The sequence below is a fragment of the Passer domesticus genome, chromosome 22, assembly GCF_036417665.1.
Source record: "Passer domesticus isolate bPasDom1 chromosome 22, bPasDom1.hap1, whole genome shotgun sequence".
In the NCBI taxonomy this organism is placed as follows: Eukaryota; Metazoa; Chordata; class Aves; order Passeriformes; family Passeridae; genus Passer; species Passer domesticus.
Window position 1 is genome coordinate 2,393,582 of NC_087495.1, and position 18,872 is coordinate 2,412,453.

At 47.7% G+C, this 18,872-nt stretch overlaps 1 protein-coding gene across 24 annotated transcripts in view; it reads right to left on the minus strand.

Moving 5' to 3' along the window:
• EIF4G3 (eukaryotic translation initiation factor 4 gamma 3) overlaps positions 1-18,872 on the minus strand; it is a 140,908-nt gene that overhangs the window by 97,220 nt on the left and 24,816 nt on the right. For 22 of the 24 annotated variants that reach the window (XR_010350110.1, XM_064397054.1, XM_064397053.1 and 19 more), the window contains exon 2: positions 881-956. Coding sequence is in view for 21 of the 24 variants with exons in the window: in XM_064397054.1 (XP_064253124.1) it covers positions 881-956 (76 nt within the window). In the remaining 3 variants the exon portion in view is untranslated. Of the gene's footprint in view, positions 1-880; positions 957-4,171; positions 4,221-18,872 lie in introns of those variants that run through there. The other 2 variants (XM_064397057.1, XM_064397056.1) reach the window with 2 other exon arrangements.

Consider the following 18,872-nt stretch of genomic DNA (forward strand, 5'->3'; position numbering starts at 1 on the left):
CAATCATCTAGGACAGCAAGCCAAAGGCCTACCCTAAATATTCTATTTACTATCAAAATATTTCTTCCTCTGTGCAATGGAATGTTTCATGTGAAAACAAATCTTTCTTGATTATTTTTTTCATAAGAAGGTATTAGAAATGTGAAGCCACTAGTACACAAAAAAATCAGTCTGTGAGATGCAGGGGACAGGAGAGGGATGGAGCCACCCAAGTGAAAATATGGCCAAAATACTGTCATTCCAGTGACACCCTCCCACTGGGAGAGGAGGAAAACCCACTCTCCAATGTGCTGAATAAAACTAGAGACACTTAAAAATAGCAATGGACCCACAAGTCTTTCAAAGATTTCTCCCTTTCTTGCTCTTATGCAACTAAAAAGATTCTTCATAAAATCACAGAATTATTAAGGTTGGAAAAAACCTCCAAGATCAAGCCCAACATTCCACCAATATGCCAGCGCCCACCCAACGCCTGTCCCCAGGTGCCACATCCACACATCTTCTGGGCACTTCAAGGGATGTGACTCCACCACTGCTCTGGGCAGCTGTGCCCATGTCTGACCACGCTTTCAGCAAAGAGATTTTCCCAACATGCAGTGGCAGAGGCTCACACGGCACAACTTGAGGCTGTGTCCCCTTGTGCTGTCCTTGTTCCCTGGGAGCAGAGCCCGACTTCCCCTGGCTGCACTCTCCTGCCAGGGAGCTGCGGAGAGCCAGAGGGTCCTCCCTCCTTTTCCTACTCACATGCCACCACAAGAGTCTTTTTGAGCACTATTATTTCAGGGGCAGAAGGGAGCTGCATTTTCCCCCCTGTGTGACCTGTGGCTGCCCTGGGGCTCTGCCCAGCCCCGGCCCCGCGCTGCCCAGCCCCGATACTCACAGTGCTGTACACGGCCGAGACGGTCGGGGTGAAGATCCGATCCTCCAGGGGCTGCTGGACAGGACCTCGGGGGATTCTGCAACACAGCCAGTCAAGGAAAGCAGCGTGGAAGGCAGGGCCGTGCCTGGGGACCCCGCCAGGACACCCACCCTGGAACCACAGCCTGGCAGCTCCGACCCCTGGGATGTGCCGGGCTCCAGGGGCAGCTGTCCCACCCTAGGACCGAGGGAACCAACGCAAAAAACTCATCTCTGAATAATCCACAAAACCTGGGGCCTGTGGAGAGCCCCCAGCTCTCTTCTGTTTGAAAGGGAAAAAGCCCCGGAGGCAGAAGGCCTCGGCATTCAGCTCAAACCCTGCGGGTCAGCAGGGCACTGGCGGACAATGGCAGCTGCTGTTCTGCCAACCACGCAGCAATCCTGCTGGAATTGTTTCCTTGTTTGCCTCTCTTCACCCAGTGACTCCCTTCCTCATCCGCCCACCAAAAGAAAGGGCTGGCAGAGGGATGGGAGGTTTCCAGGAGCTGCTGCAGGGTGACTTAAAGGCAAATTGCAAGAGTTTCCTTAATTGTAAAGGCATTGTGGAAATCTAAGGGGGGGGAAATGGAAAAAAAACTATGCACAAAAAACCTATACACAAAAAACCCTCACAACAGAATCTGGTTTATTTGTGGAATAAAATGGGGGGATACAGGGATCCAAAAGAATAAAAAAGCCTGACCTGGGTAACACCTTGTGGCCTCACACAGATCTAGACAATACCCAATGCTCACTGTCATGGAAAAGGCACTTGCTGGAAAATTTTCCTAAATGCCACAATCGAACTTCACCTTTTTGCTGTTTATATTTTACACACCAAAATTTCATGGGAAACGAGAACAGCTCTACTGACTGAGGTTCTTCTACATATGGAAGGTCACAGACCTCACATGTTAACATACTTAAAAAGAAAATAGAGTAATTAAACACTTCTTAATTTTATTCTAACAAGGAAAAACACATTGCTAAGTTAAATTCTGAGCCCAGATTAGTTTGAGTCAAGATCTCAAGAGACTCTTTGCACTCCAAGTTTGAGCCCCAGATTAATGCTGCTGCCCAAAGCCTTGCAGGGACCAACACCACAGTGACAGGACAGACTCTGACAGTGCTGACACAACTCAACAGCCACCCAAGCTCCACAACCCCAACTATTCCCCCTAAAATGGACCAAATATTAAGGCTGAAGTAAGGGCTGCTCAGACACAACCTGCTCTGCCCCTGCCCACTGCTCACAGCACGTTCCAGCTGGACCAGCTCCTCCTCCAGCAGCACTGAGGCAAATTTACAGCATCAGGCACACACAGAGTTAAATTTACAGCCTTGCTCTTCTCTGTCTCTGAACTCGTTACTAAAAAGCTCCTCCTCACCAAACAGGCTCAGAAGTTGCTCTAAAACTTCTCAGTTTTGTTATATATTCAGTGTTTGAGCACCAAACACAATAAAAGGTGCTTGATGGGAATAGGCTGGGAAGAGCCCAGCCCTGACCTCTGCAGGGAGGCCCCAGCCTGTCACCGTGGCAGGTGAAGGGGACAGCCCAGGGCCACCTGCAGGGCAGGAGAACCAGGACCAGCATCTGATCCCACTGGTGCCCGGGCTGGTGCTCATTCACCCTACATCTCTTTTTGTCTTTTTTTAATGATGGCAAGAATTCGTTAGCAGGGTCTAAAGCTCATCTGCACTTAGCTCATCTGCCAGCTCAGGCCCAAGTGGTGTCATTTGAGAAACAGAGAGGTTTTTAACAACCAAATGGGATTTAAAACTCTGACTCAGCCAAACAACAGTAAGATTTATCACAAACTTCAACAGAGTCACTCCCAGCCTTCATCGCAAAGATCTTGCACTCACCCCCAAGTTTTGGAAAACAACAACAAAAAAGCCAAAATCTGGGACAGAAGGATTAAAAACACACTGGAAGATGGAATGGAAACCCAAATTTCCTGCAGTAGCACCACTCCCTCTCCCCAGGAACATCCCTATGACAGCCCAAGGCCCAGGATGGAGCTGCCCCCCTTGTGTCACAGCTGAGATTTCCCTCCTCCAGGCACTCCTGACAATTCACTGAAGCAATCGCTGCTTCAAAAGGGATCATTCCTGAGTTTGGAAAAACAGTTTCATCCCTGACAAGGTTGGGATTTATTTTCTTATTTTAGAACTTATATAAGTCAGGAGGAAATAATCTCCTTTGAGCAGAGCAACTGCTCTTTTTGCACCCAGGAAGAGCTGCCTGAAGGAAGGAGCAGTTTAGATGGATTTGCAGAGTTTGGAGTCACTGTTTAAGATCTCTCCAAGGAAGGGATGATTCTCATCAGATCCAGAATAAGCCTTCTAAGTCCTTTTTACAAAAGGATTTGACCTGGACACAAGACTGATAGCAACAAAATGCCTCAAACTCCACTAAGCCTTAATGAAATAATGGTTGGAGAAAGTGATTATTTCCAGCATCCAACTTGTGGCATCCACAGACCAGCTCTCTGCAAGAAGTTGGGCAGGTGGAGCTGGACTAGTGGAGAGATTCCAGCTTCCCTGAAAGAAGCTGGGCAAGTGGAAAGGCTCCTGGTTCCCACCAAGCCTCTTGGAGCCTGTTCCTGCTCCCAGTGGAAATCACCACCTTCCCTCTCCCTCCACCTGCCAAAGGAGCCTGTCCTGGGATAACAGCTGCTGTTACCGGGGGAGAAGCGAGCCAGGGTGACAGCAAAGTCCATCACAACTTGTGCTGATGAGGCTCTTCTAGGAAAGGGTTAAGTGACAGCATGGGTACTCCACCAAGGGAGGTGAAGGGGTCAGGGCAGGCAGGTGGGAAGCAGAACCTCATCCAGCAGCATCATTCCATCCACATGCACATCCACACCCACACCACGCCCAGGGCTCACTCATCTGCTCTCACACACAGATTTTGGTGCCACTGGGGCTGCACATCCCAAAATGCAGCACAAGCCTTGGGATCACTGCCTTCAGGCTGCCCCAGCACAGCCAGGCAAGCGCAGGAGTGAGAGCTCAGCCTCACTGCAGTGCTGGATTCACCACAGCCAGGATGCCCTAATTCAGTAATTCACTAATTCAGGCAGCTCCTTTGTGTTACTGCCCTGCCGTGCTGAGATCCAGTTCAGGAGCATCCTGTGCCCTCCCTCTTCCTCCCCCTCCTCCTCCCCTATATCCTGCCACCCACATCACTGGTTTGGGCAACTATGCTCTGAAATCATCCAGGAGGGTGGGAAGGGAGAGGGAGTGGGGGAAAAGCAAAGAAAGTCCAAACCTCACACAGTTTTCACAGCTCCTTCCACAGGGAGAAAAGACGAGGAGAGCAATGAAGCAGAAGAGCAGGAGCAAGGAGACCCTGTTAAATCCAAGAAGAATCTCTTAAAGCACCATCAGGTGGTAAAGTAGAACTGCAGCCTCTGCTTTGCTCGTGTCAGGCTGAACAACTAACTCTTCAGAGCTCTCCCTGCTCCATCAGCATCATGCCAGGATCTGGGAGAAGGATGGCAACCCTGGCAGTACCAGCGCTGGATTCTCCTCGTCGCTGTTCAGGGCTCATTAACTCATGAAATATATATCTAAAATCTCACCTAAGTGAGATACTTCTGGCAGATTCATAAATGCAGGCACAGATGCAATGGGTGTTCCACCTAGTCCCCATCTGGCTGCAGCAGTGATTACAAGCTGGGGAATTTCGGGAGCTATTATAGACCCAGTGGGAGAAGGAACGCTGGCTGGAAACCACACTGAATTTTTCTGGAAACCAAATATCTCCCTAAAAAGAGGAGGATCTCTGTTAATTAGACAGCCATGGCCACACTCTGAGGAGAGGGGAATATGTGACTGTTCTGTAAAGTGATTAAGGAAAAAAAAATCCAGCCTGGAGCTGCTGGAGCAATCAGTGACACTGCCAAATGCTGAGTGAAATGACAGTCAGCAGGAATTCCTAGCAGAAATCTCCTCCTCCTATCACATTTCTCTGCTTGTTCCAATCATACTACAGAGCTGCGATTCTGCGAGATTTCTGTGTGCCGTTAGAGACCTGGAAACACACACCAAAACCAGCCCTTCCAGCAGGAATTTGTACAGCTTTCTCTGCTCCACCAGAGATTGCAGGAAGACAGAGAGAACATTATTCCATTTTCTCCCAAAATGGATTAATTTTCCCTCAAATGGTGCTTTTCACCTAAGCTCATTTCAGCAACTAGCAACCATTTTACCCCAAGCACTGCTGACCTCTCCTCCCCTTCCAGCTCACAGCTCTGAGGAAGCACCTCTTCCCAGGAATAAAAATACCCGTGGTACTCACAGGCACCTATGCAAACACCTTACACAAAACCATTCCAGAACTCCTCATTTTCATCCCTGCCCAGAAATGGAGCCAGTCTCCCACTGGCTTCCCCACGGTTATGTAATCCCCACACGTGTCCCCACTTGTACTGAAACTGTGCATTAAAAATTCCAAGCAAAAACCGTCAAGCAAGATTACAGAAGGGCAAGAAACCACATAAAATTTGAGCATTTCCTTCAGCTTTTTGGAGCAAGCAATCTATAAAACCCAAGCATGCATGGATGTGACAGCAGGGAGCTTTCCAGGAGTGTGTTTCTCCTCTGCAGCCTCTTCTCTATTCACCATACAATTAAAATGCAGGAGGTGAACATCCCAACAACAGCAACACTTCACTGAGCCGGCTGGGTAACACAAGGCTCTGAAAAGGTTCAAAGGGAAAAGCTCTGCCAGTCATAGCAGCTGGAACTTCCCTGGCATCACCCCATCCTCCCCAGCTCCACCATCCTCCACTCGCAGGGCCAAGCCTTTTGTACGGTGCGCTCAGTCCTACCTGGCAGCCAGCTCCAGCAGTGAGATCTAGAGAGCTCTGGCAGGGAGATCCCGGGAGCTCTGGCAGGGAGATCCTGGGAGCTCTGGCAGGGAGATCCCGGGAGCTCTGGCAGGGAGATCCTGGAAGCTCCGTCAGGAAGATCCCGAGAGCTCTGGCAGGGAGATCCTGGGAGCTCTGGCAGGGAGATCCCGGAGAGCTCTGGCAGGGAGATCCCGGAGAGCTCTGGCAGGGAGATCCCAGAGAGCTCTGTCAGGAAGATCCTGGAGAGCTCCAGCAGGGAGATTTCAGAGAGCTCTGTCAGAGAGATTTTGGAGAGCTCTGGCAGGGAGATCCCGGAGAGCTCTGGCAGGGAGATCCCGGAGAGCTCTCTCAGGAAGATCCTGGAGAGCTCTGGCAGGGAGACTTCGGAGAGCTCTGGCCGTGAGCCGGCTCAGCGCCGTGTCCTCTCCCCGCATCCATCAGCGAAGCCCATGGCTACATCCCCTGACAGCCACATCCCCTCCCAGCCACATCCCATCCGTGCCACGCCGGGCTGGCTCCGGAGCTCTTCCTGCCCATCCCCGCGCAGGCAGAGCCTGAGCTCTTAAAGAGGCAGCACGGGCACCTCTTTGGTGGTGGGGTTCGGCACCGAGCCCTGCAGCCCCGCTTCCATCTCGCTGCTTCCCTGACTTCTGTGCCGTGCCACGAGGAAAAGGGATGGGAGGCAGCACCATGCTCCTCTCAGCCACTTGATAGGGGATAATAATCAAGCCAAGCTCATAAAGGAAAGGGTAAGGGAGAAAGATGAACTCCCCCACAGCACAGAGTGGTTTGGAAAGCTGCACGGCAATGAATGAGGAGCTCAAAACACATCAGTGCTCCCTATCAGAAGAATTAAATCTCAGCACAAACTCCTCAGCAGGAAATTTTGCAGCTTGTTTCTCCTCAGCTTTCATCCTGCTACTCTCAAATGTAGCACCACAAACTCCTTTACTTAGCAACTACTTCAGCAATCAATTTTCCCTTCAAAATCAATCCCTCTTTTGACAGATCACGTTTCAGAAGCCCGAGGAAGGAATGCTGGTAAAGCAAACTACAGCCTTTAGAAGACAAAATAACAACAAAATCCCAAAGCAAACTCCAGCAAATGACACATTATCTAGGAAAAATTAAAATATATAAGATCAAAACAGTGTCATCATCTCTCCATGCTGAAATATGACAACCAAACTGACTTCTTCCAAGGAAAAATAAAATTCAGGTTACAAAGCAAGTGCTCCAAACTTAGGGAAAGGCAGGATTGATGTTGCCTGGGTGACCATAATTGAATCCTCCTGTGTATCTGCAGAATCCAGCCCCTAATTACAGAAGCCCATGCTGATTTCCCCCATTCCCAGTCACCTCCACGTTTTCAGCTCTTACAGGACTCAGGCACCCTGACCCTTCACAGCTGAGCTGCTCTTGCTCATAACAGATAAGAGATAATTAATATTACAAAAATCAAGACCAACATAACTCAAGGACTTTGGAAAACATTTGAAGACCCCACCTAATAAAATGCTGACCCTCCCTAACTACTCCCTGCTTCCATCCAACGGCATATCCCATCTCCCTTCCTTGCAGAGATCACGTTTTATTTTAGGATGTGTTTGGGTGGGGTTTTTTGTCTGTTCAGGGGGTTTTTTGCTAGTGGATTCCCGACAAGGGGATCAGGCCTTTTGGCTGAGTCTCAAGGAATGAGGTGGCCTCTGTATGAAAAGAGTGCTTTTATTTCCGTTTTCTCAGCTGGATGAAACTGCTCTTGCACAATGTGATGGGATGTCAAAACAAAGCACAATTCTGAGCCCTGACTATATCACAGGTCAGGCTCCAGTGGGGCACTGGTGTTTCAGTGTTTGGTATTTCTTGTTACTATACCAGGGAAAAACAAGCACAACTTTTTGCTGGCATGAGCACTCAGGAATACGGTCACAGTTAAGAGCTGCAGGTGAGGAATTCCTTAAAAGCCCATGGCAGCTTTACACCAATAATTAATTCTGGTCTAAGGACTATTTCTGGCAAGTCAAATGCTTTAAAAACAAAGGAACACAATAAAAAGTGTTTGCAAAGTGGCAAAAATGGGGTTCATGGTTTTAAAGTACTGAGATTTTTAATAGAGCACTACATCATCTCTGTCAAGAGATGCAAACCTTCAGGGTCTGCCACTTTCCAGAACGACTTATCCCCAGAAGGATCCGATGGCAAAAGCCATTATTAAGCTTGTTTCAACATTTTATGGCCCAGTGTAAAGCTCCTTGGTGCCACATGTGTAGTCAATGTTCACAGCCCAACTGCCATTTATCAGACATATAAATTTTAAGTGGATCAATGAAGTGTTTGTACAAACAACCTCTTTAATACTTCACGTGCTTTGTGTATTAAACTGCATCACTGAACTCTCTTTAAATTCTTGTTTATGGGCTATTTTATACTTGGAACAAAACCTTAAATAAGGTATTTATCTTCTCCTTTTGTACCAGAAATGCACTTGCATAAATATTGTTGATGTTTCACCACTCCTTTATTGACTCGTTCAAAACCCCTGACTGCAGGACTCATTCCTTGGTCCCCAACTGAACTCTGAGATGATAACTGGAAGTTATCATCCTGTCCATCCCTCTGCATTAAGTGCTCCTCATTAAACCATCCTCCCCAAGCTCTGTCTGGATCCAAATGTTACAGTGAGGCTTTCCCTGCTTATCCCAGCTTAGTCCACGCTTTAAATGAACACTCTCCTCATAACAAAACTTGCCTCAAATACATCTTGAGCTTTTTACCTAATTATGTATCATTAATCTCAGCATCAGCTTCCAAATAATCCCAAACACTGCCTTTCCCTGCTGTCTGCCACACAATGCACGGAGCTGAATGGGAACAGGGAGAGCTTTCCAAAGAGAAGGGGCACACAAATCCCCATGGGAAAAGCTTTCCAGGGCTGAAAACTGCAGCTTGAAAGGAAACTGTGACCTTCAAAAGCTCACTGAACAGCGTGCTGTCCCTCTCCTGCCCCCAGCATCCTGCTGCTGCTCAGACTCCTGCTCCTCTCCCTCCGGGAGTCCCGCCGTGTTTCGGCAATGTGCGGATGCGGGCGCTGGCACGTCCGACTGCACGGCCCAGGGCAGGGGCAGAGCCCACCTGGCACATCCCCAGCCCCTCAGTCTGAGCAGCCACTGCAGCAGCCACAGCCACAGTGCACGTCCTGTTTGTACCCGAGCATGTCTCCAAGTCCTCCAGCTTACAGCCCTTTAAATATCCATTCCACAAAACACCCCGGGATCCCAGACTGGTTTGGGTTCTGACGGTCCTCACAGCTCAGCCAGTCCCACCTTCCACTATCCCAGGTCACTTCCAAGCCCCGTCCAGCCTGGACACTTCAAGGGATGAAGCAGCCCCACCTGCTCTGGGCATCCTGTGCCAGGGCCTGCCCACCCTCACAAGGAAGAGTTTCTGCCCAGTATCCCATCTACCCTTGCCCTCTGGCAGTGGGAGGCCATTCCCCTTTGTCCTGTCGGTATCTGCCTGGATAAAAACCCCTTTTACCTCATCCTTCCCTTTCGTCTTTGGTCCACGTGTGATAATCTCACAGTCAAAACAAACGGGAATGCCAAAGGAAAGCTGGGGGCTAGGGGGAAGGTAACAGAAAAAAAATCCCTTTGTTGCAAATTATCTGTATTCCCAGCATCCCACTGATTCCATGATGCTTTCAAACACAAACCAGCAATATTGGGAGCACCAGCTGCAATAGTTCCACCTGCAGACAAGCACCTAATTAGCCAGAGCTCATTACTTCCAGGCTCAGTTTTGCATCTCTAAATTACCCAGCACTGAGACAGCTCACCCGCACTAAATCACCCCAGACCTCGCCTCACCCCCACATCTCCTCCCGGGGGCTGGCAAAACCCCAATCAATTCTTCTGCCCGATACAAATGTGTTTCTAAGGGCAACCTGATTTTGTTAGTTCGTCTCTGTCTCCCTCCACTGCAACCTCAGCATGCGGGCAAACTGGCTATTTTCAGCTGAGACCTGGAGAGGTTGTTTGGGGTGGAAGAAACTGTGTCTAAGCCCTGCTAATCCTGCTGGGATTCTCCTTGAGGAGGGTGTGGGTGGGGGACAGGTCTGGAGGTGACACACGGAGTATTTCTGTAACTCTGAACTTTGAGATGTATTTTCAACGCTCCCAGAAGTGTTCACAGCACAGCCTCAATAAGGTTAAACCCAGGTTTCAACCCAGCTGTGAAATATTAGTAATTACCAAAATAGAGCCATGGAGGTTTCATGGGTGGTGCCTGTGCCAGCTCAGGAACAAGGTGAGCAGCGTGCCAGGAGAGCATCTCTTGCCCAGCTACAGACAACTTCTCGCCAGCTGACTTGTCCTCTTTCCTCCACAAAACACTAGCTACTTCCATACTTTTTCAATTCACATTTTATTCTCAAAATATCTGGACTCTTCTAAGAAATGAAAAAGTCAATACATCTCATCAGCTCCCTTTAGCTGGAAATCGTGGCATTGCCACAGAGAGGCAACGGCATCACAGGGAATGTGCCAATGAAGCCTTGAAATTCCATTAATTTTAGGAGGGTTATTTATGACTGTACTCGTCCATGTTAATTGAAACTCCCATTAGGCTGCAGAAAACAGGCAGTGCTCAGGAGCCTGGAGCAGCCCTATTTGTCTTCCAAGAGCCCCTGCTGCTCCGAGTGATTCCTCATGGATCTCTAGCCACAACCCCGGGACAGGCACCTTATAAAGGGCCTAAAATATTAAGGTGGAAGAAAAAGACTCAACAAGGTGAGTTCTGGAGGCTCCAGCTAAATTCTGGAGAATTGTCTCTAAGTTACAGAGATGGGCCAGCATCCCATGGAGATATTCCAGATGAGGCCTGAACTCCAAAATGCACCCAATGAACTGGAAGCAGAGCTGTTTTACACCAGCAGCACGCACACCCAGCCAGCTCAGAGCAGCCTGGCTCCAAAAACAGCCCCAAAATCCCAGCCAGGGCAATGCCAGGAAGCTGGGCTCATGCTATGTGATATAGGGCTAAATACCTCCTAAAATTCCATGAAATTACTATGGATCTCTGTCGGAGCTGTGCTGCTCTCAGCAATGATTAAGCTTTTATTTGCTTTCTGCCCAAGGAGAAAGCCAAGGCATGGCAATGAAGGATTTTGGTGCTGCTGCTTTTTACATCCATATATTAAAGGCAAACCTGGATTTTTGTTTGTCATCTTAAGGTCTACACCAAGACATCATTTCCCGTTTCCTTACTTCTTAAAACAAGTACCAAGTGATCAAAACACAGAGTCAGAGCAGTCAGAGTGTGTTTGTAAGGATCCTACAATGTGTAAATGCACCTTTACAGGTGATTCAGGCATATAAAGCAGGGATAGAAAACCTGCATTTCCCTGTTGTTGTTTCAGAGGAGCTGCACTTTCCCAGGCACCAGCCATGTGTGGGAACAAATCACATCCAACACACCCTAGGTAAGATCATTGTCACCCTGCTACCAGAGTTGGGGTGACTTTCTTGGAGAACCATTTCCAGCTGTCTGGGAGGTCTGTGGGTCAAGAAACCACTGAGGTTTCCAAAACAGCAGGACAATGGGAAAGGAAACCATGGAATGGGTGAGGTTGGAAGGGACCTTAAAGATCATCCAGTTTCACCCCCTGTCATGGGCAGGGACACCTTCCACTATCCCAGGTTGCTCCAAGCTCCATCCAACCTGGCCCTGGACACTTGCAGGGATCCAGGGGCAGCCACAACAAACTGTGCCAGGGCCATGCTATCCTCACATGGCAGAATTTCTTCTATTTATCTAACCTGAATTTCTCCTCCTGCAGTTTGAATCCATAACTCCTTATCCCTACAGTTATCCTTATCATTACAATTCCTGATGAAATTTTAAACTCTTCCCTCCTTATGACACAGCAACTTCCCGTTACTCAGTCCCTCCTCTCAAACTTTCATTGTGCCTTTTAAAACTCCAAATCCAGCCCTTGCTTCCTTTCAGGGGATGAGCTGATTGGGAAAGAAAGCAACTGCAGCAGCTGGATGCTCTCAGACCTATCCCTAGGCAGTTCCTAGCAGAAATGAGGGAACAGCCAAGCCTCTGCTCCCAAGGCTCCTGAGGGCAAGGGTAGGCACCCATGGCACCTAGAAATTGTCAGGTGGCATCAGAGGAAAATTACTGTCAGGAAGGTGTAATCCAAAGGGCAGGATCCTGCAGGCAGGGACCACGAGGAGATGGAGGATTAAGCTGTCACCCGGGGAAAGGCTGCCCCATAAAATGCTCCTGGTGTAGATTCCCTAAGCACATCCCTGCACAGGACTGTGGGGATGCAGTAACCCCAGAAGCAGCTGCCGAGGCAGACCTGAACATAACCTAGTGACCCTAAACATTAGAACCATGGAATCATTAAAGTTGAAAGAGTCCCCCAAGATCACAGAGCCCAACCACTAACCCAGCACTGCCATGTTCACCATTAACCATGTCCCCAAGTGCCACATCCACACATTTTTTGAACACTTCCAGAACTGGGGACTCCACCACTGCACTGAGCAGCCTGTGCCAGTGCCTGACCACCCTTTCAGCAAAGAGATTTTCCCAGTATCCAACCTGAACTTGCCCTGGTTTCCTCTCCTCCTGTCCCTTGTCCCCTGGGAACAGAGTCTGACGCTCCTCCAGCTGCACCCTCCTGTCAGGGAGTTCTGGAGAGTCAGGTGGGGCTGGGCTCTTTCTCCAGGCAGCACTGACAGAACCAGAGGACACAGCCTTAAGCTGCATCAAGGGAAATATAGGTTGGATATTAGGAAAAGTTTTTTACAGAAAGAGTGATAAAGTATTGGAATGGCCTGCCCAGGGAGGTGGTGGAATCACCATTCCTGGAGGTTTAACAAAGCCTGGATGTGGCACTGGGTGCCAGGGTTTAGTTGAGGTGTTAGGGCTGGGCTCGATGATTTTAAGGTCTCTTCCAACCCAGGGATTCTGGGATTTGGTGATTCTGTGATTCCCATAGGAGATGGTAACAGTCTAAACCTTCAGTACCTGAATTCACAGCATGAGAACCACCAGCTTCACAAATCAGGCAAGTCTTGGGAGGACTTAATCAGAGGATGGAGGTTTGATGGACTGGGGAAGGAGGAGCAGGTACACAGCCTCAGGAACGAGCTGAGGCAGTGCTGTGCTAGACCACAACCACGTATCTACCTAAGCAATGCTCTGACTGGAGGCCACAAGGGGGTTTTTGAAGGTGCTGTTCCCCACACCCATGTGCATCTCTTCTAGGAGCACAATCCACTCTGAAAGCAGCAGCTCACTTGTCTGGAAGCACAAGGGATAAAAAGACCTCAGTAAGATAAAGGTAATAACAAACAGCTTTTAGTTTTGCCCTTCCCAATTACAGAAAAGCCACCAGGCCATCCTTGGTGCACCATCCCCCAGGGACTGACCAGACTTGACCACAGCAGCAATGGACAATCTGAAGGCTGCAAATACAGATACAAATGTTAAAATCACCCAAATGAGTAAGTAACAGGCTTTCAGCTGACCAGAGACAGTGACATGTCTTCTAAAATTATTCTTGCAGTTGGCAGCAGCTGCTAAATCACTTTCTGTGCTCTGAGACAACCCAAACATCTGCACATTCTCACAAAGGTCTCCTATAGAAAATGCTGGAGGGGCAGCAGCTCCTGGCTCAGCTGCTCCAGACTGGGCTTGGAGCAACCTGGGACAGTGGAAGGTGTCCCTGCCTGTGGCAGGGGGTGGCACTGGATGAGATTTAAGGTCCCTCCCAGCTCAAACTATTCTGGGTTTCTATATAACCCACGAACTTGATTTAAACAGGAGAAACCTTCATGATTCCTGATGAAGAAGCTTTTCCAGACATTCTCACATCCCCAAATAATTAGCATTTTAGTGGCAGTTCACAAGCCTAAATAGCTCAGCTGCTTCTTTTAATTAGACGATTTTTATGCAATTATTGCACCCCTGCTATTCCCTGAAATGAGACAAAGCTCTGAAGCTCCCCTACCACCAAAATACTTATTTTGGGGCCCTGACAAAAAAAAATCCCTTTTAGTGTCAGCCAGCAGACTGCCTACCTCTACAACACCACTTCACCTTGCTGTCTTCCAACACAAAAAATTCTCATTTGTCTACTCAAGTAAAATGAATGTAAAAAATAATATTAATTCTAACAACAACAATAACAGTAATAATTTATTGTGCAAGTGACTGAAGTCAGTGTCTGTTACTATTTTACACGGCTCTTACATTGTGCATCTCATGCTTTCAAAACACAAGGGACAATCCTGAATCACAACCAGAAAAAGCTGGGGAAAAGCCCAAGCTCTCCATCCTGCAATTCCTCCATCCATCCATGCCTGGGTGGCCAGGTAGGGAAAGAAACAGAGACTTCAAAGGTGCTGCAAGCTGTAGATCTAAAAGCTGATCTTCCCCTTGCATCCTCCACCTCCATAGAGCATTGTTTAGAAAGCTTCTGAAGCACTGTTAATTAGAGGGGCAAGGGGGAATAATTCCAGGTCATGGGGTAGCCCCAGTGCCCCTGGGAAAAGGGAAGAAAACCAAGGCATGGTTCCCTGAGAGCACAGTGCTTCCCTTGCCCCTGCCACAGGTCAGCTTCCATGGGATCCTAAACCTACCTCACTGCCAAACATTGGCACCCACAGCTTCTGCCAGCTCCCTCAGCAAAGACTGATGTTCCTCAGAAAGGACTAAGGATCACAAGATTCCTTGGTGAACCAGCTCAGCCTGGTGATTCAAGAGAAAAGTATTTTTTTTTCCCTTGGCTGGGTGAAGTTTTCCATGGATTCTGCGAGCTGATTTAAATCACCAAACACTCACATGATCATCACATCTGAGACCAGGGTGCAGACAGCCCAGTCAGCAAAGGCAGATCCACCCTTCCCACTGCAGCTCAGAGGGACATCTCTAATCCCAACATGAAACCACATCCATGAAAGCACCCCCAGAACATCCCAAACCCCACACTGTGAACCAGAGGCTGGTGCCTTTCTCAGCCGGGCAGAGCTCCCCGTCCTGCTCTGTGGCTTTGCCTCTTTTGCATTCCAATGGAGGCACTGGGTATGGCTGCACACCAGGCTCTTCCTACACACCAGCTCTTCCCTTCTTCTCTTCTCCTGGGTTTCCACACCTCCACTACAGTCCTGCTGGAGCCAGGAGACTGCCCTGAGGGGCCCAAGTAGATTCTGAAGCTATGAGAAAGGAAGTAAAGCAATGGGCATGTTCACAGCAGCTGGTGTCACAAGGAGCCCTGTGATTCTCCAAGATTATTTTAGTCCTTCATGTGAGATGGCAGGGAGGTGAATCTTGGTAGGATGTGGTTTATTCCTGAGGGATGGGGTCTGTCTAGGTGAAGGGAAGTGGTGCAGAGCAAATGAGCAAGAACCAACACAGACACCACAAGGACCACTTGAGCCTCAAGGCAATTCAGTCCTCAGGACAGGACACAAAACTTGTCATGCATTTACCAAGGAAAAAATAAGGACATGGGGAAAGCAACACTTTATCTGAGAACAGATTTCCCACTGCTTCCCTTCAACACTGAGATTGTTCTCTATGCTATCACCTGATTTGAATCCTTCTAATTTTTTAATGAGCAGTTCATTTCAGTGCCATTAGTTCATTAGCACACTGAAGCTTTCAGATGTTTTACATACCACCTTGAACATGTCAACTCTTGCCTTCTCTGGAAAGACATTTTGGGAAGGGCACCCCTCCATCTGGAGCCGTGTCCAGCAGTGCACAACCCCATCCCATTCTGTGGAATGAGTCCAAATCCTGCAGCTCCACCCCTGCAAATGCTCCAGTATCATTTAAAAAAATCACCCCAGTGCTATGGTCACAAGCCAAGCTGCAATGGATATTTGGGATCTGTCCCCCTGGGATCTGGCCCTCCACAGCCCCCTGAGCAAACAGCAGTGCAGTATCACCCAAGTGATGACTGTAACACAGGAGGGGCTTTGGAAGAGAGAATTCTGAGGGAAGACAAGTTTATGCAGGGGTCAGGCTGCAATTCCACATCATCTGCTTTAAATTGCTCCTTTTTCTGGTTTAGGGATTAAGCACTGTGGGGAAGGAGATCACCAGCACTGGGAACAGGGAGCAAGGAGAGATCACAGACAGGGTCCAGCCTGGAGCTCATGATTTATCCCAGGTCCCACCTCTTAGTGCACTGGAAGGAACAGTATTTATAGGAAGTGACACTAAATGGAGCACTGAGCACTAATTTACATCCAGAGAATCTTTTCAATGGACATGACAAGAAAAAACAGTAAAGACTGGAAAAAAGTAACATCAAGGAATCTACCATTGACATCTAGGCATGAAGGTCTTGTAATTCAAGATATGGGGCATTCCCACTTGGCACAAGGAGCTACAGGGCACTTGTCTCTATGTAGGCAGTTCCCTCCAGCCATCTAAAGACTTCAAAGCAGAAAGGAGGGGAGGGAGGAGGTGACCACTTGTGCTTAACTATAAAGTTCTTCAGCAAAAATTCATTAAGTTTTTAGCCTAATGGAACTTGAGACAGAAGGCTGAAGCTCTCCCTAATCCCTGTACAAGGAAACCAGGAGATAACTGTCATTTAGCCTTCCCCCATATGAGAATTATGCCCAGAAGCTGCTGAAAGTCCACACCACCAAACCTGTGGCTGCTCCAAGCTCGAGTCCAACATAAGTCCATATATAATCCACCTATATAATAAAAGTGACTAAGGGATCAGAGTTTTTAAAATATCATAATACCAGATACATGTGGCTGCTACTCAGCCAGCTTCCTCTTTTTTGTGTTAATTTCATATGAAGGTCCTCAGAGGAAGCAATGCTGGTATTGGACGCAAACTGCTTATTAAGGAAGGAGTTTCCAGCTTGTGCTACTTCAGTGCAGGAAGTTTTTTGGCACAGCTTGAGAAAGAGCAATTTAGCAGCAGGCTGTGCAAGTGGCTGCACTCTGCTCTAAACTGATGAAGTGATGGTGTTACCTGAGATACTGGGCCCATGCCTTCCTTAGCTGAGGGGTTCTCTCGAGGTGGGAGCCAGCTCTGAGGCCTGGGATCCCAAGGAGCAGCTGACCAGCACTAACACAGGGGGCAGCTGTTGGGAAAGCTGCCAGGACAGGGGCAATTCCACCAGGAGCTCCCTGGAACAGAGACAAAGATCACCAGGAAGCATTCTGGGGCGTTTGTCCTCAGTGCAGCAAGTATCCATCACTAGAGGGGTGAGGCACAGATATTTACACCACCACTGGAAATCTCCATGCTGCAGGTGGAAGGTTTATGCCTGTTCTATTGGAGGTATTAAAGCCTCTTAAACCCAGGAACAATTAAAGAATCCCCATGCTGCACAGCAAAAAAATACAGAGCGATGTAAATTTTTAAGCAGATTTAACTGAAAACAATTTTCCTGGATGCCCGAGGCACCACGTGTGGCTTTTCCAACAGCTATCACATCCCTATCAGCATAAAGAGCTCTCATTCTGTAATCCTCCATAATGCTTCAAGAAGGAAAGTATCCTGCCCTGCCCATTTCTCCTGAGTCATCTCACTCTTCATGCTCCTCTATTTTCCCAGCAAATGCCAAGGTCACCGAGATGTTCCTGGGCAAACAGTGTCATTTGATGGCACAAGAACTGAGGTGTAAGAGCCACTTACGCAACCGATGGCTTTAACATAAGCCAGGAGTATCCGAGGTCAGCGCTCACCTGGGCAGCACAAACACAGCCCTGATTTTCCAAGGCAGGAAAAGCTTCTCTGGATCAGACAGCAGCCCAGCACCCCCCCATTTCCAGTGCAGTTATGCTGCTGCTACCAGTAAAGCAGCTTTCCATTTTCCTAGACATTGCTGAAGTATATTCCTTAAATATTGTACAGGAACAGCAATTCAGGAACATTTATAAGGTTTGCATCCAAGTTTGGACAGCGTCCTACCTGTATATTTGCTTTATAACCAATAAAAGGGATGGATTTATGACTTTTCCACCTGTGATTAAAACCCAATATTCCTTTAAAAAAATAAAATAGGGGCTAATCACGAATACCTGCAGCATTTTTGCCCCAATTCTGCCAGCAGAAGTTTCACTAACCATATCCTTGGATTGATGTGCAATTCTGTACCTGTTATGTAACATCAGCTGACATTTCCTGCAATTGGTGCTAAGTATGGGCACACTCAGAACTGCACCCCTGAATACTCCAATCCCCCAAAATCATCACATTTTTAGCAACAAATTATCAGAATGCAGAAAAAACCCAAACTCCCTCAAAGCCAGGCAAATTCACATTTAATCTAAAGTACTTTGGTGTCTCTTTGGCTGAGTTTGTTTACTTAAAAATTTTTAAGGACCTGTAAACAAAGAGTTTGCAAAACTGCAGAGATAACTGAGTTTTCCTTTCAGGAAAAAGACAAAACAGATGATGTAAAATTCCAAGGCATCCAAACCCAGCTAAGCCACAGAGCTCTTTAGAGACCATCCCCATTAATTAAAGTGTGCTGAGTTGAGCTGTTCATAACTTCTCACACACATTCACTAAATGCATTAATTAACAATACAGACAATGACAGAATAATTTCTAGTAAATACATGTGTCATTTCAAGATTGATATTAGTAAATGTCCAAATTTTTATAAACCACACACACTACCTGTGGATTTGTGTGAGGTTTCTTTGGGTCATGGATCAGAGCTTGCTTGAGAATTTGCTTCTCCAGTTAAGTGGAATATTAAACATGCTGCCTCTCTATATTTTAAATATAACCAAGTGATTACATCCACGTCCTGTAATGTGTTCCTCCACATTTAAGAGCACACAGCCAAGAGAAAGCATTTTGCAAGGTCAGCTCATTTCATCAGCCATCCTCACTTTTACATAACACACTTTTTTCCCTTTCATCCCATGGTTTATTAATCTTTCCCCTATTCCGATATAACCAACGGCACTCTTGAAGGGGAAACCCAACTGGAAATCCCCAGCAGGATCTCCACATCTTGAATTCCAATTCATTTAATCACACTTGCTACAGCCTGAAGTACCCAGCCTTGGCTACATAAAAAGGCTTTTTCCTCTGGTTGTTTAAGTGGACAC